At 44.6% G+C, this 22,012-nt stretch overlaps 2 protein-coding genes across 2 annotated transcripts; both read left to right on the top strand.

The window, feature by feature from the left end:
* The first annotated feature begins 5,962 nt into the window (after positions 1-5,962).
* Positions 5,963-11,121, top strand: LOC120640815. The gene is made up of 7 exons (XM_039916731.1): positions 5,963-6,290; positions 6,387-6,522; positions 8,851-9,173; positions 9,273-9,345; positions 9,479-10,040; positions 10,297-10,363; positions 10,857-11,121. Exons 3-6 carry the CDS (start codon positions 8,853-8,855, stop codon positions 10,319-10,321), a joined length of 981 nt encoding a protein of 326 aa, XP_039772665.1. The 5' UTR covers positions 5,963-6,290; positions 6,387-6,522; positions 8,851-8,852; the 3' UTR covers positions 10,322-10,363; positions 10,857-11,121.
* LOC120640091 (protein ALP1-like) lies at positions 6,529-8,742 on the top strand. The gene is made up of 3 exons (XM_039915978.1): positions 6,529-7,395; positions 7,455-7,973; positions 8,068-8,742. The coding sequence occupies exons 2-3, from the start codon at positions 7,470-7,472 to the stop codon at positions 8,740-8,742; spliced, it is 1,179 nt and encodes a 392-aa protein (XP_039771912.1). The 5' UTR covers positions 6,529-7,395; positions 7,455-7,469.
* Positions 11,122-22,012: the final 10,891 nt, after the last annotated feature.

The raw sequence follows: 22,012 nt of genomic DNA, 5'->3' as shown, positions 1-22,012 counted from the left end.
CTCGGGTGCATGGTCCTCCTCGGCGCGGTGGTAGGCAAGATGCTAGGGCGCGCCGTGTAGGTGGAGGTCAGGGAGACGGTGGTGCTTACCGTGCTCCAGCGGGTGGTCGCTTTGCCGGTCGTGCTCCTGGTCGTTTTCATTACGGCTATGGACCACGGGACCGAGGCTTTGGAGGAGGTTTCAAGGCACCACGCTTTCCTCGCGGTGGTGTTCGTCAGTCACGCGGTAGACGGGACGGGGGATACGCTTTGTCTGGTTTTGCTAACCCTTCTGTAGAGCAAATGGCTCGACACTGGTTTGCTTCTCACTTTGCTAACCCCAATGTTGAGACATTTGCTAACCCTTTGTCTCACTACTGATGTACAGGTTAGAGGCTTGGAGAACAGGTGGATCATGGACTCCGGTTGTTCGCGCCACATGACCGGAAATGACAAATGGTTCTCCAGCCTCACCCCGATGCGCTCAAAAGAGTATATTGTGTTCGGGGATAATGGAAGAGGAAAGGTACGTGGACTTGGCGCTGTTCGAGTTTCTGATTGCTTTACCCTGAGAGAGGTTGCTTTGGTTTCGAACCTTGGGTTCAATTTGCTTTTTGTTTCACAACTTCTTGATGAAGGGTTTGAGGTTCGCTTCAAGGAGGGCTGTTCTCGTGTTCTCGATTCCAGAGGAGATTTGGTTTGCCGGATTATACCTCGCGATCGGGTTTTCTTGGTTGACTTCTCTGGAACTCCTCTTGGCCCTTCTCGTTGCTTGTTGATTGGTCATTCTGATTTGTGGAAGTGGCATAGGAGACTTGGACATTTGAGCTTCGACTTGTTGTCTAGACTTAGCTCACTTGGCCTAATCCGAGGATTGTCCAAATTGAAGTTTGAAAAGGACCTTGTTTGCCATCTGTGTCGCCACGGGAAGATGATTGCTACGTCACACCCGCCTATTAATCAGGTGATGACCGCTCACCCTGGAGAGTTACTACACATGGACATAGTTGGTCCTTCTAGGGTGATGTCAGTTGGTGGGAAGTGGTACGTTCTTGTGATCGTGGACGATTTTTCTTGCTATTCTTGGGTCTTTTTCATGAGAACCAAGGATGAGGCTTTCGAGTTTGTTCGAGACTTGATCTTGAGGTTGAAAAATGAGCTACCCCAGGCCATGCGAGCGATTCGTAGTGATAATGACACAGAATTCAAAAACGCTCGTTTTGACGCCTTTTGCAGTGATCAAGGGTTTGAACACCAGTATTCTTCTCCCTACACTCCACAACAGAATGGAGTTGTAGAGCGGAAGAATCGGATGCTGGTTGAGATGGCGAGGACGATGCTCGATGAGCATAGGACTCCTCGCAAATACTGGGTTGAGGCGGTTAATACCGCTTGTTACGTGTCCAACCGTATTTTCTTGCGTGCTTTCATGCACAAGACCTCTTATGAGTTGCGATTTGGACGCCAGCCCCGTGTTGACCACCTCAGAGTTTTCGGTTGCCAGTGCTTTCTGCTGAAAGAGGGAAATCTTGATAAGTTTGAGTCTCGCTCGTCTGACGGCATTTTTCTCGGTTATGCTTCTCACTCCAGAGCTTACCGTGTGCTGATTATTGATACTAACATCGTCAGAGATACTTGTGAGGTCGCTTTCGACGAGACTGCACCGTGCAATTCTTCTGTCTTTGAAGTTGCAGGAGATGATGAGCTCGGTACCTCCATCTTTGAAGATGAGGAGGAAGAAGCTGCGGAGGGCGACACTGAGGCTACCACGCGTGCTGTGGACCCAGCCGTCTCTGCCACTTGCTCGGACGATGACGACGGCCCAGTCCCGACTACGTCTACTTCCGGGGGGCCGATCGAGCAGGTGACTCAGGCTTCACCGATATACGTGGATGATATTATCTTTGGTGGCTCTTCTCAAGCTCTTGTCTCCAAGTTTTCTGAGCAGATGTCCAGGGAGTTCGAGATGAGCATGATGGGTGAGCTGCAGTTCTTCCTCAGGCTGCAGATCAAGGAAACTCCTCAGGGCACGTTCGTCCATCAAGCGAAGTACACCAAGGACTTGCTGGGGAAGTTCGACATGAGTGACTTGTCTCCTCAGCCGACTCCAATCAGTACATCGACGGCGCTTGATGAGGACTTGGACGGCGAGGCGGTGGACCAGAAGGAGTACAGGAGCATGATCGGCTCCCTCCTGTACCTGACGGCGACGCGGCCGGACATTCAGTTCGGCGTCGGCCTCTGTGTGCGGTACCAGGCTTCGCCGCGCACCTCCCACAGGCAGGTGGTGAAACGCATCTTCAGGTATCTGAAATTCACCCCTGAATTTGGTCTTTGGTACTCTGCGGATTCTTCTCTGGTTTTGGTGGGCTTTTCTGATGCCGATTTCGGTGGGTGTCGGTTGGATCGCAAGTCGACATCCGGCACTTGTCAATTTCTCGGTAAATCTTTGGTGTCTTGGTCCTCTCGCAAGCAGGCTAGTATAGCGCTTTCTTCCATAGAAGCTGAGTATGTTGCCGCTGCTAGCTGCTGCTCCCAGATACTTTGGATGAAACAAACCTTGCAGGATTATGGTTTGAGTTTTGGTAGGGTTCCCATCTTTGTAGACAACATGTCCGCTATTAGCATTGCAAAGAACCCTGTCCTACACTCCAGAACCAAACACATAGATATCCGGTTCCATTTCCTGCGAGACAATCATGAGAGAGGCCACATAGACTTGATCCATGTTCCTTCAGAGAGGCAAACCACAGATATCCTAACCAAACCGTTTGAGCAGGACACCTTTGCTCGCTTGCGAGGGGAGCTTGGGGTTTGTTACCCCTTTTGATCGCTGACTTTTCTTTAGTTAGCTTTGTAGGTTGTATTTGCTTCTCTTCGTTTTCTAGGTTTGGTAGTTGCATTGTGCATATGCATTGTACATGTTTGCATTTTGCATTGCCTCACTTGCACTAGCATTCTTGTATACATTGCTATGATCTTCTAGTGCCTGCTAGTGTGAGTTGATAAATTTGATCATGTATAGCTTGCTCCACTATGTATATGACATCATCTGAGTTAAGCTATTTTGATTTGAAAATCCGAAAACATGATCGCCCTGTCTTGGCTACTAGCATGTTAGGGCGTGTTGATATGTTTTGCTATCTTATTCATGCTAGTGTAGCCTTTCGTTCAGCAATTCATACTTGAAATGATCTAAATGTGATAAAATTGCTTGAACTATTATCGAAATGGATTGAAAAGATCCAGGTGGGATTGCTTGTCGCACTGATCGAGTTTTCGGGACGGCTCACTTTGCACTTGTGAGAACCCGGGCAAGGCTGTGCATGACTGAAACGAGTGTCTTAAGCTTCTGATTGTCTTTGGCATAGGCTTGGCCTTGTTGCTAAGTAAAGCATGACAAGCTTTCAACCCCTGGCATTAAGAATTGCTTGATATAATTTGATTGAAAAATGAATATTTGCAACATGTTTTGGCTGGTTTGGCTCACCTGTATGAGTATGATTAGCACTGCTTTTATTTCCCTACTTGTTAGTGCTAGATCATGGGTGATGCTTTTATTTCTCCTAAACTGAACTTGCCTAGCTCTAGACTGATTTGATATACCCTATTGAGCTAGATGCAGGTCTTGTTTATGGATGCACACATGCTTGTGACTAGATGTTGCTCATATCCTTGTATCCTTGAATGCTTTCACTTACACCTCCTGCATTACATTCATTGCATACCATATGTTCAGGGGGAGTCTTAGTTTCAGGGGGAGGTTTAGGTCTTTTTAGACTTGATGTGTGCATGTGCCTACAAGGGGGAGAATTTTTGGGAGAAGTGATCGAACAAGGGGGAGACTTGTTTGATTTTTGAAAAACTTGTTGTGCACAGGGCTTTGAGAGTGTATCTTTTTGGAAGAGTTGCACTTGGCTTTGCTTGGGGAGTGTCTGCTTTGTTTCTGGCTCTGGCTCTTGAGTTTTCCTTGCTTTCCCTCCTCTTTCAGTATGGCTACGTCGAGCGTTATCTCTGTCTTTGAGGAGTCATGTTTTGGCTTTTGATCGATTGCGTCGTGCCGTTGCCCTTGTAGTAGCTAGGATATGATGATTATTGTGACGATGAAGGCCATCAACCTCGTAGTAGCTAGGAGGCCATTAAGTACAACAACCGAGCAGCAGCAACTACTAATCAAGTCCAGAAGACTAGAACACAACAACACACTCACATCGTCGTACGTACCTAAGTTTTAGCCGGCGTATGTACCTGCAGGCAGCAAGGGCAGGGAGAGATGTAGTACCAGCGCCCCTTCCATAAAGAAATCTGCTAAGGCAGCATGGAAATTGGTTTTTCTACCCAAAGAGGAGGGGGGGGGGGGGGGGGGGGGGTCTTGGAGTTTTGGACCTTAGAGCTCACAATGATGCACTCCTCCTCAAAAGCCTGCATAAATTCTTCAACAAAGAGAATTTACTTTGGGTCAACCTGGTATGGGAGAACTACTATAAAGCAACAAAAAAAAAGGATCATTCTGGTGGCGCGGTCTGTTGAAATTGATAGATTCTTATAAAGGCATGGCATCTGCAAAACCTCTATCTGGCAGCTTAGTATATCTTTGGAATGACGTGTGGAATGGAACACTCCCAAAGTGCATTTATCCTGAACTTTTTTTCATTTGCTATGAATAAAAGTCTCTCTCTACAGAAGGTCAAATCATTGGGACCACAGTTTCACAGAATCTTTCACATCCCTCTTTCCGATGAGGCTTTTGTACAGTATGCGGAATTCCAGAATATCCAATTTGCCTTCAAATGATGGAAAAGACAGGTGGGAATACAATTGGGGAACATCATACTTCTCGTGCTCTAATGCCATCAAGCATTTGAAAGGACATATGGAAATTCACCATGCTTTCAGGTGGCTATGGAAGTCAGCTTGTCAACTGAAACTCAAAATCTTCTTTTGGCTGTTGATGCAAGACAAATGGAGCACAAGAGAAGTGTTAAGAAGAAGAAATATGGTCCTAGAAGATTATGAATGTGCTGTTTGTGGAACAGGTTTAGAGGAGACTGTTGAACATCTCTTCTTGAAATGCCCCTTTGCAATACAGTGTTGGGCTTCTCTAAACATCGTAATAAACTTACAGCATCTACAAATTCTGGAGTAGGACAAGGCTACAGGTTCCTAGTCAAAGCATTTTCAGGCCATGAAAGCTTGGCTAGAATCTCCAAACATCCTCCCTATTAACCTTGAAGTTCTTCTCAGATACAAGGAAATGGTTCAGTTCTAGAGCTAAAGATCATAGTTCTCGAACGAGCACTCAAAAAGATTCACGAGGATCCTCATGATTAGGCACTCTTTTTCCCCAGATCGTAGCAATAAGTTTTTCTTGGCATTATGTGACTTAGCCCGGGCTTGTAACTAACTTTTTTATTCTTTTTATATATCCAGTAGGGGGACCACCCCTCCTGTTTCATAAAAAAAACAAACTTACTATACCTAGGAGAAACGCAAAAGGACAAAGGAGTAAAACCGAGAGGGCACCGTGCACGTTCAATGAGTCCATATTTATTCTGCAATCTTATCTAAAATTAGAGAAATTTGACGTTGAACAAAACTATACGGCTAAATTATAATCACTAGGACGATGACAGTCTCATCTGATGCATGACCATGTACTTATTATTACATCGTGCTATATATATGTAACTTTATTACACGGAGCGATGCGAGTTCACCATTGGGAAGGTGGTGCTTGAGAAGGACAAAGTGATCATCTTGGGCCGCTTCGACGAACGCCAACAAGCTGAGCTTCTACCTCGTGTGCAACAGTGGCAGGGTCATCAAGAACATCGAGATCGCCAAGCCACCTCCACCTCCCTAGCTTCTCCCACAGTCGAGCCCAAGTGCAAACTAATATGCCCGACGTAACCTTACCCTTACCCTTACCCGTATCCGTGCCCACTGCCCAGCGCGTGGTCGCGCGGCCTGCACCTGCCCCACACCGCACTCTACGGCTTAGTTTGGAAGCCCATATCCCGGCCGGGATCCCCGTCGCTTCCCAGGGTTGGCAGCCCACGCGGAAATCGTCCCCATGGAGTCCAATATGCATATTTGGAAGCCCGTTGTGTAGGGATTTGCAGCCCGGGTTAGCCCAGTTCCCCGTGGAATCGCGCCCGGCCTCCAGACATCGGGGAGAACTCCCCGTCCCCCACTCGTCTCTTCGCTCCAATCGCTCGCCGCTCGCCCTGCGAGGTCAAGCGGGGCAGCGCCACCGCCGCCGCCTGATCTCCTCCGACGACCTCGCAACGGCAAGCTTCCCCTCCGGATCAGGTGATGCCCCCTTCCCTTCTCGTCCCCTGCATCTCCTTGCCCCTGCTAGGGTTTCTCCTCTCCTCTCCTCTCCTGTACTCACACCGTTTCTTGTAGATCTTACAAAAAGTCGCTGCCGGGGGAGCCCTACGGCGGCCGTTCACAGACCAGCCGCACCTGAACTCTCGAAGCAACACCGTGATCCCCACCGTCATCTCCGCCGCCTCCGATTCAGCTCCCATCCGCTCTCGGGGTATGCACCGATGCGAGTTCATCATTAGTAGGAGTAGCTTTCCGTTCTTGCAGTTTCGAGTAGTTGTGATTTCCATGGATGCTGTAGCTAGCTAATAGTAGTACAGCGCTTGCAATAAAGGCCAAGCTTCCGGTTTGGTCCCGTTCCTGCGACTTTTCTTCTCCACTGGATAATATAAGCTGCTGCTTTTTTTTTTATAAGGCCAAGCATTTTTCCAAGCCTAGTGTTTGCTAGCTTGTACTAGTAAACAACTGCTACGATTTAGCTATCAACAAATTTTCATCACGAATTTATCAAGATTTTTGCAGGCTGTGTAGTTAAAAATCATGATTTTTATAGGGCCACTTCTCTCTTTAGCAAACTTTACTAGCATTTTGCAGGCTGTGTAGATAAAAACTTTATCAAGTAATTAATTAAAATATATACACACAAGTGATCAGTCATGGTTTATATATATATAAGATATAGATAGGATAACTTTCTCACTGGTGGAGATAAGGACTCATCATAGGAGAAGGCTCAGGTTGGTGGAGACCAGGTCTCTCCTGGTTTCAGATTGTGTAATAATAAATAGTGTATATATCAGCAGCAGCATCATCTTTTGAGCAGTATATATGCTAGGCATCCGATTTTCTCATTTGTGCTGGGTCCAGAAGTTGCCTGACATCTGGAATTTTGTAGATGTGCTAGTGCTATGTGCCGTAAAATTTCCTGGATCATTTTAGTAGTGCTAGTGCTATGTGCTGCACTGTTTGGTATTATCATCTCATTATCTTGTGGCTGTGTGATCTCATATTGTGCTATCAGTGATTATTTTCACTATCTTATTTTATAACTATATTATATATAGCAGTGATTATTTTCAAGTTTATGAATTATTTTGTATATCAGCAATATTGTTCTATTTTTTTAGGCTTTACTAAATAATATTATCTATATACTAGATCATGGACTCTTGGGAAGAGGAAGTTAGGAGATTCATGTTAGAGGAAGAAGAAGAGGATGATGAATTATTTTTTGTTCTGGTCCCCGCACTTCAATTGGGCATGTATGATGAGAAAGAGCCAGAGCACACCTCAATTTTGACCGGTCCAAAATATGTCAAAGAAGTCTTAGAAGGTCATGAGAGGTGGTGTAAAGTGGACTTTAGGATGGAGTCTGAGATTTTTAGAGCTATAGTACACTTGCTTAGAGTGGAGAATCTATTACGTGACACGCGTGGTGTTATGATTGAAGAGCAGTTTGCAATGTTTATGTTCATGCTCTCTCATAATGCGAGCACCGAGAGGCTAAAAAAGAGATTCCAACATAGCGGTGAGACTAGACATAGAAAAATTACAGAGTTCTTCGATATAATTCCAGCCCTTACTCATAAGTTTCTGAAGCTTCCAGATGTATACCAAACACATGTCAAGATTGCGTCCGACCCTCGATATATGCCTTTCTTCCAGGTTAGTTATAGGTACTAGATACTTGGCCCAATCATAACCGCAGAACACATGATTCCAACACTCATTCCTTGATTTAATTTTTTTTTTACTGCAGAACTGCATTGGTGCTATAGATGGCACCCACATCCCTATCACCATTGCAGAAGAAAAGGCACCTCCTTACAGAAACAGGAAAGGAACATTGTCACAAAATGTGATGTGCACATGTGATTTTGATCTGAAATTCACTTTCATATCATGTGGATGGGAGGGATCCGCATCTGATGCAGGAGTTCTACGGTCTGCTCGTAATAAGGGATTTAATGTGCCGGTGGGGAAGTTCTACCTTGTTGATGCTGGATATGCAAATACACCCTCGTTCATTGCTCCATATAGAGGAGTTAGATACCACCTTAGTGAGTTTAGGAGGCATAGGTCATATGCAAACTATAAAGAATTATTCAACCATCGGCATGCACAACTGCGTAATCACATTGAAAGGGCTTTTGGCGTGCTGAAAAAGCGATTTCCAATTCTGAAAGTGGGTACATTCCATCCCATTGAAAACCAAATTAAAATTCCAGCAGCAGTAGCAGCATTTCACAATATTATTAGAGGGTATAATGGGGATGAAGGGTGGCTGGATCACCAACCAAACAATATCGACCCATCTGATTACGTTGAGCTACCAGAGGGTGATGATGAATACCCAAATGAAGTGGAATCAATCGATGGAAACACCTTGCGAGACCAAATTGCCCATCAGATGTGGGCTGCATACAATAATTAATTGATCTAGTACTATTATTTTATATGAAATGTAATGTACTCTATGTGTACTGTGTAAGACATATTATATATTGTAATAATGTCATTGGATATGCTTTGGGACATGCAGCCATGTCAGGTGATGTTTCAAGGGCTGCTTGGAACTCCACATTCGAGAAAGGGCTTGTTGAAATATTACATGAGTACAAGGATAACCCAAAATATAAAGGTCAGAATAGTTGGTCATCAGAAGGGTGGAGGATTATCACAGCCAAGTTCAATGAGAGCTTTCCCATAGCTCACTTCACAAAGCAACAAATTCAAGAAAAGGAGAAGGAGCTTAAAGGTAACTACAGGACACTAAGAGATGCAAAAAAGGAAAGTGGTAATGGCTGGAATGAATCTTTGTGCATGATACTTGCCGAACCAAAAATCTGGGAGAAGTTAATTAAGGTAAGCTATTTGGTATATAAAATATAGTTAATGCTGCATTTATATTACCTATATTGTGTAAGAAAATGTTGAGAACTAATTATATTTTTTATTCAATAGAACCATCCAAAAGTAGCAAAGTTTTGCAAAAAGCCATTCCCTCTCTTTTACCAATTGGAAGCACTATATGAAGGTGAAGTTCTCTCACCTAATTTTTTACTTTCGGCACTTAATATGTTGTTTGTAGGATCTAGTATGATATTTTTAACAATTATTCTATTACTCTCAGCAGCTAATATGATATGAATTATACTTTATTTGTACAGGAAGTATTGCCACAGGGAATCTAAACTTCACTTCAATTCAGCAAAAGGATCCTTTTGACGATGCTCCTATGGCTGCTCCAAGGGTTGCTCCTATGGCTGCTCCAAGGGTTGCTCCTATGGCTGCTCCTGCTGAGAGAAGTATCTCGGAACAAAGCTTCCACAGTGATCTTAGAGACTTTGGCAATAATCTGTATGCTTCAAGTTTTGATGGCCAAGGGACCTCAAGTGCACGCAATGAACAAAATGAAGCTCAATCTGCTCCAAGTGAAGGAGGAAGTGGGAGAAAGCGTAAGCAAAGTCACATTGGATCTGCGCTTGAGGATTATGTGGAGTTTAAAAAGAGTCAAACAAGCAAAACTTTGGAAGCTCTAAATGAAAAGAAAAAGCGTGCTGAGGAATTTTGTTTTGAGAAGTGTGATGATCAAGTGGATTCTATAAATGAATTAACAAATGATGAGAAGTCATATGCTATGGAGCTCTTTGAATCTGATACAAATAGAGAAGTGTTCATGAAGACCAAAAATCCTGAAGTTCGTCTAATTTGGCTAAAGAGAAAAATCAGGTATGTTCTTTATACAGTTCAGTTGTACTTTGGAGCAGCTTGTACCTGTTCTTGTATCCATGGTAGCATGGATGATACAGCTATGGAAGTTCATGCTTTTAGTTTTTGGTGTTTGGATTATTTGAATGCATAACCATTAGATTTTGTGTTTAGAAAAGTAATATTGACATGCATGCTTGAAGCTTTGTGTCATTACTTTTTCATATGCTTTGGTAATTATATAATTAATGCAAACTTTCTTTGTGCTATTTTGTAGAGCACTTGCTGCAAACAGTGCATAGAAGGTAGAAGTTATTTCGTGACAGGAGTGGCACAAATGCAGAGTGAGTTACTCATTTATCTTTTCTTGCCATGCAAGTTGATCGGTCAACTGGTATTTGTATTTTGCTATGTGGGATTAGCTGTACTGTTTCTTCCAAGTTATGCACTTGTTTCCTGTGCTACTATTATGTCGTTCCTGTACTGCCTTTTGCTTGTTATAGTTTCAGATCTTTAGGATATCTGTCTTGCGATCTTTGAGAATGTTCAGTGATTGGTTTATGTTCATGATTACTATGCATGATATAATCTTATAGTGGTGCTACTGATTTTACCACCTTGCTTTGCGCTCAACAAATGTATATAATCTGTTGCTGTCGACTTTGAGCCAAGGTATCAACTTCAACTATATGAATAAGTGACTTGCTTCATGTTCATAGCTCCTTTTTATGTGCTATCTGTTTCAGCTTTCTGCTTTATGTTCATGGCTCCTTTGCACTGACACTTGACATTTACTTTGTCCATGTTACATGCTGATAATTGCTGCTGTGTTGACAGCCAAAGAAGAGAGGAAGGCTGAAGCATGCAAGTGATTTCCTAAAGTATTGACGGACAACGTAGTTTTGTGTGAGCTGTGATAGTTGAATGTAGTAGATTCAGGAATCCAACAACACTTGTCTTGAATTTTATTTTACCGTACTTATGTACCATTTGAGTATTATGAAGTGACCTTTATATGATGGTGAAGCTGATTGATGGCCACCAGTCAACTTAGTATGGTGATGTAGGATTTAATTAATGTTGATTTTGTATGTTCAATTTAGTTTCGTGATGTAGATTTTTTTTCAGAATTTTATAGATTTTTTTCAATTTTTTTCTAAAATTTTAAAGCATCCTCCTGAATTTTTAGCAACTTTTTATTTTCTAGTATTTTATTGGAGGGGGCAGCGCTGCCTTTCCCAAACGGAGGTGGGGAAATGGACAACGGGGCTGTGGAGTCCCGTCGGGGACGGGGGTGTGCAGGGGAACCCCCGCAGGGAGGGATTTCCCTGGGCTGATCTCCCCGTTGCTGCCAAACGAGGCCTACAGGTGCCAGTCCAAGCTGCCGTCTCCGCCGCCGCCTCCTCCCGCGTCACCAAAACAGAAGCCGTACGTGCCAATGCCCGGCGTGGTCGTTGTGCTATTGCAGTGGCTACCCGCCGTGCGTTCTGCCGCCCATGGCATACCCGATGGTCGTCTGCAATGATAACCCACCCTACAGCACCTGCGCCATCGTGTAACTAGGCCTTGCTTGTTTCCTCCCAAGATTATTTAATCTAGCATATGGTCCAAGGAGCTTGTTTCCTCCCTAGATTATCAAATGATCATTTTTTTAGAAACACAGTACAGACGCAGACGCTCACAAACACGCACGCACACTCAACCCTATGAATACACGCACACAACCCTACCCCTATGAGCACCTCCGAAAGACTGAGCTGATAAATTCTCGAGATTGACGAAGTCACCACAGGCGCTCCGCTGTCGACGGGAACATCGCCTACCACTAAAAGCACAAATGCCGTTAAATTCTAGAAAATTCGATGACACGGGGAGTCGAACCCAGAACCTCAGGTGCTACTGAGGCTCTTGTAACCACTAGGGTTTGCAGTGCTGAGTAATTTATAAACAAATATAAGGGTATTTGGGTTAACTTAAATAAAGTGTATGTTCTAATTTTAGTCGTTGTTTCCTGATGTAACCTAAGGTTAAAAAAATCAAGAATAATGCAAAAGTGGTGGTTGGGAGCATCTTGAGATTCTCATTTGTTCCATCCTTCCTAGCCCCCTAATGTATGATATTTTTTTCGTGAACGTACCTGAGCGTGTATTTCATTGAGAGAAAAAGAGTTACATCGACGCAACTACGAGACAACCCTCGTAGCGCAGTCCTTGGCGTGGTCGAAGATTGTCCCGACTGTTTCCTCTCCCAAGGCGTGGCTTGTCGCGATGTCAAGGAGTTCCTTGGTGATCCGCAGGCCCTTGCGCCCCAACTGGTGGACGAGGTACTCGCAGGTGGTCCCAGATAGGAACACCTCAATGATGTCGGTGTCAACGACTTTGGGTAGCTCGTTGCATTGCCTCAAGAAACACCAGATATACTCGCATCATGTTTCTCCTTGCTTCTGTTGGCAACTCCTTAGATCCTATGGGTTTCCAGGGCGCTCACAAGTGTCTTGAAAGTTTCCCACGAAGATGTTCACAAGGATCGTGGTCCAAGAATGGGGGGTTGAATTGAGACTTTTTCAAATTTCTACTTAGTCTTTAACCTAGATTAGTATTGCCCAATCTACAAATTTGAAACCTAGTCACTAGAGCACGCTAGCAAAAGGTCCTTAGGTAGGTAAACATACTATCATATCATGATCATTTTATCTAGAAGTTTGCACACTAGCAAGATCAAAATCTAAGCAAGAGATCACTCTACCATGCAAGTTGTCCTAGTCAATCTACAAGCAATCAAAAGCAAGGATAACAACAAAAGGATTTAATTGCTTGAAATAAAAGTAAGGGACACGAGACAACCGGATTTTATTCCCGTGGTATCGTGGAGTTGACGCTCCCCCCTAATCCACATTGGAGCACCTACACAAGGGTATAGCTCCCTTGCTTCACCAAGGAGCAAGTGATCACTAAGAATGCTCCTTCTCCATCTCCGGAATGGCAAGCTTCACACCGTGTACAATCTTCTTGTCTTGGGGCTCCCACAAACTCCAAGAGCTCACCAAGAACCTCCCTATCACCAAGACCAGCTAGGTGCCATCAAACACCAAGAGTAACAAGCTCCTAAGGCTTCACTTGACCTACACTCAGTTGGCCCTAGCTCAAGCACACTTGCTACACTTGCAAAGGATGAATTCTTCAAGATTGAAGCACAAACAATGTACTAGATCTTCTCCCTTTTGTTCAAAGCACTTTCTCTTCTTCTCAAGGGTGGCCTCAGGTATTCAGGGTGTCAAAGGCACTTCAAATGAGCCAGGGGGTGCCCTTATATAGAGTGGAAAGAGTTACATAGCCGTTGGAAGTCAACTGCAGAAAAATCGAGACCACCGGAAGAACCGACGGGTTAGAAAGTGAAAGCATCGGTTCAACCGGTCTCTCTGTGTCCAATTAGTAGCCGTTGGGGTTCTGACACAGTATCCAGGCTTGCGTCATTGCACTGGTGCATGCTCCGTAGGGGCATCGGTTCAACCGGTGTTGAAGAGGTTCACTGGTCAACTAAAACAAGGTCTCGGGAACATAGTATATCCAATGCACCGGTGCTTGATTCTGAAGCGTCGGTTCAACCGATGCTGAAGGCGAGTTGAGGTCCACCAAAACATGCTCTCTGGAACATAGTACTTCTAATGCACTGCTGCTTTGCTTGATACCATCGGTTCAACCGGTGCTATAGAGATTGTTGATTCGATTTCTGCTTGCCTCCAGACAGATAGACCGACAGGGGCGTCGGAACTTCCGCCAAGCGTCGGATGCACCGATGCTAAGTTATCGGTTAAACCGGTGCTGCTGTTTTTCTTTGTTTTCAACTGAATTGACTTGGATTTGAATGTAACTTTGATTGTTTCTTCTTCCAAGCGTTGTGTTAACTTGTATTGACCATCTTGGGCTGTTTTTGAGCGAGTGTGCAAGATTTCTAAGGCCAACTCAATTTCGGTCAAGCTACTAACTCACGAACCCCTCTTAATAGTATGGTCAAGAACTAAAAACTATAAACCCTAGCTAAATCAAGTGTCCTTCATCACTTTGTGACACTTGAGACTAGAAAGGTCCTTAACCTTTAAAATTGAGTCCTTGGCACGCATGGTTGTTCCGAATTGAGGGGTCTCCTTTGTTATTTCATATGAGACTAGACTAACCATTAATTTTTCCTTCAAAACATACGTTAGTCGCATACGGTTGTCATTAATCACCGAAACTTACCATTAGCATCTATCGGCCTAGATGCGCTTCAATCTCCCCCTTTTTGGTGATTGATGACAACACAAAGTCGAGATACACATGATATGAAATTGAGACACGATAAACAAGCATGCATTACTCGAAATAAAATACATGTAGGGACATGTTAACACAGAGCATACACAATATCCAAATAACATGTCCATACACAAAAACCATGAAGATCCAAACACGCCACAAACCACCAAGCTCCCCCTATCTCTACTCCCCTATCTATCTCCCCCTTTTGCAACAAAGCACCAAAAAGGAAGACGAACTAGTCCTGAGCTGAAGAAGGCAGGGTCTTCAAGCTCGGTCCGGTGGAAAACTGAGCGGCGGAGTTGTCGGCGTCGTCGTCCGTCCAGTCGTCGTCGACTGAAGAGGACTTTTGCTCGACCGGAGTCGTCGGAGCAGCAGAAGTAGCTGGAGTAGCGGTAGCAACTGGCTCGGTGACGACCGTGGAGTCCGTCAGAGGAGCAGACATGACGGGAGTCAGGTCTGGCTGAGTGGGGCGCACAACGGACGGACGGAGCACCTCAGCCTGTGAGGGTGACTCAAACGTGAGTGACTGAGCTGAGGGGTGCTGTAGCTAATGCAGAACCTACTACTGCCTGAGGAACTCTGCACGCTGCTCGGCTGTCCATCTGGATATAGGCGTGGTAGAAAGATTCCTGGAGCAGAGTGTGAAAGCGACGGTCAACTCCAACGTCCCTCTGCTCGGGAAACCACTGCTCCGGGGTGACATATCTCAATCTCTTGACCCTAGGTCCTGGAATGCCCCGAAGATCAAGCAGCTCAACCTGTGGAGGCTCCTCCTCTGCACCACTGTCCTGACCAGCTGCCTCTCTCTCACTGTCACGGCCTGCTGCCCTGTGAGTACCACCACCTCGAGTCTGTGGATGTGAGCGGGACTCAGGTGTGGTCTGAGCTGTCTGAGTACGTCCTGAGCGACATAACTGCTGCTGTGGCTCCCCCTGAGCCTGAGGATCTCTGATCCTGAGTGAACCCTGCCTGTCTGCTACATCTGCAACTGCCTCTGCTCTCTCTCGCTCTCGGTCCTCACGAGTGCGCTTCTTCTTCTGCACAACCTGCTTGCCCTTGCCCTTTTTGTCTCCTGCCATCTGTCATAGAGAATTGATAGAAGATAATGGAATTAAGACAGGGAATTATGCATATACGAGATATCTACTAAAGGAAAGAATGTCCTTAAGCAAAGCATGGAATGATATGAGCCTATTATGGTGAGATCTAGTGGATAACAACTCACTAACACCCCAAAAAAGAACTATTGAAGTAATGAGATTCGATGTGAGTGAGCAAGGCAAGGATATATGTAAACATGTGTGTAAAGGATAAGAACACGAAGTTACATCACATGCTAGGAGGGACAGCACCATACCCTTGCTTGCCCGAGAATCGGTCGAGAAGAAATCAAAGAAAAAACCTAAGATGCAATTTCTCGAACACCTTGCGTGCACTCGAACCGAGGGTGGAGGGAACTCAAATCGGACTTAAAAGCATGCGTGTGGGAGACAGTGTAGAGCCGGAGAAGTTGCGCGCGAAAGGGTGCGTCGGCGGCGGTGGTGAGCGGCACTGCGGGTGTGGCGCAGGCGCGGCGCATGCGTGTCGCGGGTGCAGTGAAGGCTCAGCGCGGGCGCGGAGTGCTGCGGCGGCGGCGTGCGTGCGAGCTGTGGCGGAGCGGCGCGCGAGAGGCGGCGGAGTAGTGCGCGAGCGGCGGCGGAGCAGTGTACGGGCGAAGACGCTGGTGCGGGGGCAGCGGTTTCACGAGGAAGAAGAAAGGAGCCGCGGTGACTGACGCACGGGGCCCGCGGACGGGTTAAGTGAAACATGATGAGCGGGCCCGCCAACCCTAAAGCACTGGAAGGTCCGATGGTTCGGAGATATAGGCATCGGTGTATCCATAGGTGTAAGGTTGACCAGATCTGGATGAGATGAAAACGTGGTCAACAGTCGCACCGGAAGAACCGCTAGTGAAGCATCGGAGCATCCGACGGGCGTCGGTGCAACTGCAGGAGGAAGGTCCAGAGGCGCTACATGGGCCAAAACTCCACGCAGTAGCACCGGTTGAACCGATGTGATGTCGTCGGTTCATCCGCCAACCATCGGATGCACCGGTGGCCGTCGGTGTAACGGTCGGAGGTTGTTCCAGAGATGATGCAGAAGCTGAGCCATGAAGACTTAAGCACCGGTTGAACCGATGCATGGTAAACCAGGGCGTCGGTTTAACCGGTGGTGAAGAGAATTTTCTGCTGAACTACAAACTCTACTTCTGATCCAAATTTTCAAAACCAAGACCATAAATGCTCAATTTGGACCATTTTCGAGAGACAACCTCACCCCTCAAACACTCATACTTATAGTGCTCGAAAGCTTTTACATACACATAGGCAAATTAAGATTCAAGCGAGGTTTTAAACACAAAAACCAAATGTATGAGCCACTTTTCCTATGAACTTAGAGATTGAAACTTTAAGTTCGATAGGACGTGGCTCAATAGGCATGAAAGCGCAATATTGATCTTATCACTCTTGTAGAGATGATATATCATATTTAGCATGAATATCTTTCTCGAAGTGTGATTTGCTCCCTTGTGATGCTACTAACGTGATGCAATGCCAATGCAAAGCTAGAAATTAAACATGGATGCATTCTATATGACAAGCACATGCATTGCACAAATTTAATCTATCTTGTCAAGTTTTAACCCTTGGCAAGCTTCTTCATGATGAACCATTCTTCATGCCATGAGCGAAACGAAGACCATCGGCTCATGCAAGACCCATGTTCATCACTATCTTGACAAGGTTAGACAAGCCCCTAGCATTTGTACATATGAAATGCATCTATATGACAAGGCAATTATATGACATTAGAAGCATCTAGAACGTTAAGCTCACTTCGCAACCTACAAAAGGTGCTCTCATCTAGAGGTTTGGTGAAGATATCCGCCAATTGATCTTCGGAACGAACACCACAAAGTAGTATATCATTCCTTACCACATGATCTCTTAGAAAGTGATGGTGAATATCTATGTGCTTGGTGCGAGAGTGTTGAACCGGGTTATTAGCAATTTTAACGGCACTCTCGTTATCACAAAGGAGCGGGATCCTATCTAATACTACATCATAGTCCAAGAGGCTTTGCTTCATGTAGAGGATTTGAGCACAACAAGCCCCGGCGGCAATATATTCTGCCTCCGCGGTTGACAAGGCCACGGAATTTTGTTTCTTTGACGACCAAGAGACCAAGGAACGCCCTAGTAAGTGGCACCCACCCGATGTACTCTTGCGATCCACACGACATCCGGCAAAGTCCGAATCCGAGTATCCCAAGAGGGTAAAACTAGCGCCTTTGGGGTACCACAAGCCTATGCTAGGCGTATGCTTGAGATATCTAAGGATCCTCTTAATGGCACTAATGTGTGATTCCTTAGGATTAGCTTGAAAGCGGGCACACATGCATACGCTAAACATGATATCGGGCCTAGATGCGGTTAGGTAAAGAAGCGACCCAATCATGGAACGATAGAGAGTTTGGTCAACCGATTTACCTCCCTCATCCAAGTCAAGATGTCCATTAGTTGGCATTGGAGTCTTGATCGGCTTGCAATCATCCATCTTGAATTTCTTGAGAATATCCTTTGTATACTTTTCTTGATGGATAAAAGTCCCTTCCTTCAATTGCTTGATTTGAAACCCAAGGAAGAAATTGAGCTCACCGATCATGGACATCTCGAATTCCCTAGCCATCATTTCTCCAAATTCTTTGCAAAGAGTGGGGTTAGGTGAACCAAAAATGATATCATCAACATAGATTTGACATACGAATAGCTCTTCATTGATGATTCTTGTGAATAGAGTTGTATCCACCCTCCCGATCTTGAAGCCCTTGTTGAGAAGGAAGTCACGAAGGCGTTCATACCAAGCCCTTGGCGCTTGCTTGAGCCCGTAGAGCGCCTTGTGCAACCTATAAACATGATTAGGATATCTAGGGTCCTCAAACTCGGGAGGTTGTTCAACAAACACTAACTCATTAATAAAGCCATTTAAGAACGCACTCTTCACATCCATTTGAAAGAGTTTCATGTTATGATGTGAAGCGTACGCTAAAAGGATACGGATGGCTTCAAGTCTTGCAACGGGAGCAAATGTTTCACCAAAATCCAACCCTTCAACTTGTGCAAAGCCCTGTGCCACAAGTCTTGCCTTGTTGCGAATCACTACACCATGCTCATCTTGTTTGTTGCGGAAGACCCACTTAGTACCAATGATATTCTTATCTTGAGGACGTTCTTCAAGAACCCAAACTTCATTGCGGGTGAAGTTGTTGAGCTCTTCTTGCATGGCCATCACCCAATCCGGGTCCTCAAGAGCTTCATCTATATTTGTGGGTTCCAAGCAAGAAACAAACGAGTAATGTTCACAAAAAGAGGCATATTGACGTCTACGAGTTCTTACTCCACCAGAGGGGTTACCCATGACCAAGTCAATGGGATGATTTCTTGAAGTTCTTGTAAGCCTCTCTTGTGCTTGAGACGTTGATTCTTCTTGTGGTTCGCCATCTTGATCTTGAGCTTGGGCTTGTTCACTTGTGATGTGCGTGTCATCAAATGGAAGTTGTTCTTCGACCACTTGTTCATCTTGGGCATCATGAAAAGGAGGTGAGGCATCATCTTCTTCATCGGATGACTCATCATGGTGATGTGATGGTGTAGACTTGTCTTCATCGTTTGAGTCATGCTTGGAAGTGACTTCCACTTGAGTGGATGAGGCTTGTAGCTCTTCTACCTCCTCCTTTGGCTTGACTTGCCCAATAGTGATGTTCTTCATGACTTCTCGAAGTGGTTCATCACCTACATCATCGCAAGAGAAAACTTCCCCTTGGGAGCCATTAGTCTCATCAAACTCCACATCACAAGTTTCTTCAATCTTGCTAGTAGCACTATTGAATACTCGATATGCTTTGGAGTTTGATGAATAACCAACAAGAAAACCAACATCACATCTACTTTCAAACTTGCCTAGGTGCTTCCTTTTCTTGAATATGTAGCATTTGCAACCAAACACCCGGAAGTAGGAGATGTTGGGCTTCCTCCCAACGAGAAGCTCATAGGGTGTCTTTCCCAAGAAGCGGTGGAGATAAACTCGGTTGGATGCATGGCATGCGGTGTTGATGGCTTCCGCCCAAAATCTTTGTGAGATGCCATAGTCATCTAACATTGCTCTTGCAAGAGTGATTAATGTCTTGTTCTTCCTTTCCACCACTCCATTTTGTTGGGGTGTGTATGTTGATGAAAACTCATGCTTGATCCCCATGTCGTTGCAAAGCTCTTCTACTTGAGTGTTCCTAAACTCCATGCCATTGTCACTCCGGACCTTCACAACACTTGACTCAAATTCATTTTGAGCTTGCTTGACAAAAATCTTGAAGACCCCCATAGTCTTGCTCTTGTCCTCTAAAAAGAAAGTCCAAGTATATCTAGAATAATCATCAACAATTACAAGACAATAGAGATTACCGCCAAGACTTTTGTAGGTGGTTGGCCCAAAGAGATCCATGTGTACTAGCTCCAAGCTTCTTGATGTTGACAAATAAGCCTTCATGGGATGTGATGATGCAAATTGCTTCCCGGCTTGACAAGCACTACACAATTTATTTTTGTCAAAAGTAACATCTTTGACACCAACCACCATACCTCGTTTGAAGGCCTTCTTGAGTTGGCTCATGCCAATATGAGCAATGCGGCGATGCCAAAGCCAACCCATGGAGTTCTTGGAGAAGAGACATGTCGCCAAACTAGCATCATTAGATGAGAAATCAACAAGGTAAATGATACCATGTCGAAATCCTTTGAATATTAAGCTCTTGTCCTCCTTGTTTGTCACTACAACCTCACTATCACTAAAGGTGCATATTAGTCCTAAATCACAAAGTTAAGCAATAGATAACAATTTGAAACTAACCAACTCAACAAGCAACACATTAGAGATAGAAAGATCCTTGGTAATGGCTACCTTACCCAAACCTACCACTTTTCCTTTTGAGTTATCACCAAAGGTGACATGTTCATAATCGCCCACATCCTCATCTAGTGAGGTGAACATCTTTACATAACCGGTCATGTGTTATGTATATCCGCTATCAAGCACCCAATGCTTGCCACTGGCTTTGTAGTTCACCTACACACAAATGAATCACTTTTGAGGTTTGGGAACCCAAGCAAGTTTGGGTCCTTTGACATGAGTTACTAAAGCTTTAGGAACCCATAGTTGGCGTGGTAGCTTTCCCTTCATGTGAGTGCCAATAAACTTTGCCTTAACCTTGCCACTTTTAAGCTTGCTTAACAAGAAATGATGTTCATTGAATTGAGACATGTAATTAGGAGGCAAGGTAGGAGGTGGACGAGTAGAAATTGGACACTCCCTTGTGTGATGCTCGGTGATTTGACAATATGAGCCAACTTCCTTGTTGAAGCATGCTTTGAGCTCCAGCGACTTGGGACAATTTTCCAGAGGCTTGGGAAATGATCCAAGTCCATTTGTCCCAAAGTGCATTGCATTGTGGAAGAGAATCTCCTTATGCAAGTATTCTCCTCTTGTCACATTGAACATGCATTTGCTCATGCTTTCAAGTTCCTCCTCAAGTTGTTTCTCCTTATCATGGTTAGTTTTTGAACAAGAAGGAGAAGCATGATGACAAGTAGTAGGGTGAGGCAACTCCACAAGATCATCACAAGAAGTAGCTATATTAACTTTGATGACTTTCTTTTGAGTTTCTTTTAGTTCTTCATCCAAAGCATCAAAGGCAAGGTCAAGTTCTTGATACATCATATTTAAGTTAGCATAATCAAGCTTAATCTTCTTGTTGCATGAAGTAAGTGACTTGTTAAGCACAACTACTTCCTCATATTTAACATTCAATTCATCATGCTTAACAAGTAGCTTGTCATGCTCCTCTCTAAGTTGCTTGCTAGGAACAATGCTTGTATCATGAGTTTCTACTACCTCATTATGCCTAACAATCAACTCATCATTTGAGGCCTTAAGCTTGGCATATTCAATTTCAAGAACTTTGCATTTTGATTTGTACTTCTTGATCACTTGTTGGTACTCATCTAGGATGTTTTGCACTTCATTAGGAGATAAGCAATGTTCACTTTCATCACTAGAGGAGTCGTCATCATCACTCACCTTGGAGTTATCTTTTGCCATGAAGCACATGGGTGGTGGAGGTAGAGGTGCCTCATCACCATCATCTTCATCATTATGTATGGCAATCCCCACAATCTTTTTCTTGGATTCTTCATCACTTAAGTCATCATTTGAGGATTCACCATCCGTGATCCATTCTCCAAGGAAAGCCTTGATCTTCTCTTTTCTTGTGAAAGACCCTTTCTTCTTGTGGTCCTTCTTCTCATGACTTTTCTTTGATGTCTTGTATTGATTGTCATCATCTTCTTGTTTCTTGTTGAGCTTTGAAGCCTCCGGACAATCATATGAGAGGTGGCCATATTTGCCGCAATTGTAACACATTTTCTTGATCTTTTCCTTGCTTTTCCGGGTACAAAACTTGTTTTTCTTGGGGTCATAGTTGTACCCTCTCTTGTTCAACCTTGACATCATCTTGGAGGTCTTCCTCATGAGAAGTGCTAGCTCAACATCACCATCTTCATCACTTGAATCTTTGTTAGCTTCATCATCGCTTGAGCTTGGTGA

The sequence above is a fragment of the Panicum virgatum genome, chromosome 7K, assembly GCF_016808335.1.
Source record: "Panicum virgatum strain AP13 chromosome 7K, P.virgatum_v5, whole genome shotgun sequence".
Classification (NCBI taxonomy): domain Eukaryota; kingdom Viridiplantae; phylum Streptophyta; class Magnoliopsida; order Poales; family Poaceae; genus Panicum; species Panicum virgatum.
The sequence above is the reverse complement of the archived record's forward strand: the minus strand, read 5'-3'. Positions and strand labels throughout refer to the sequence as shown.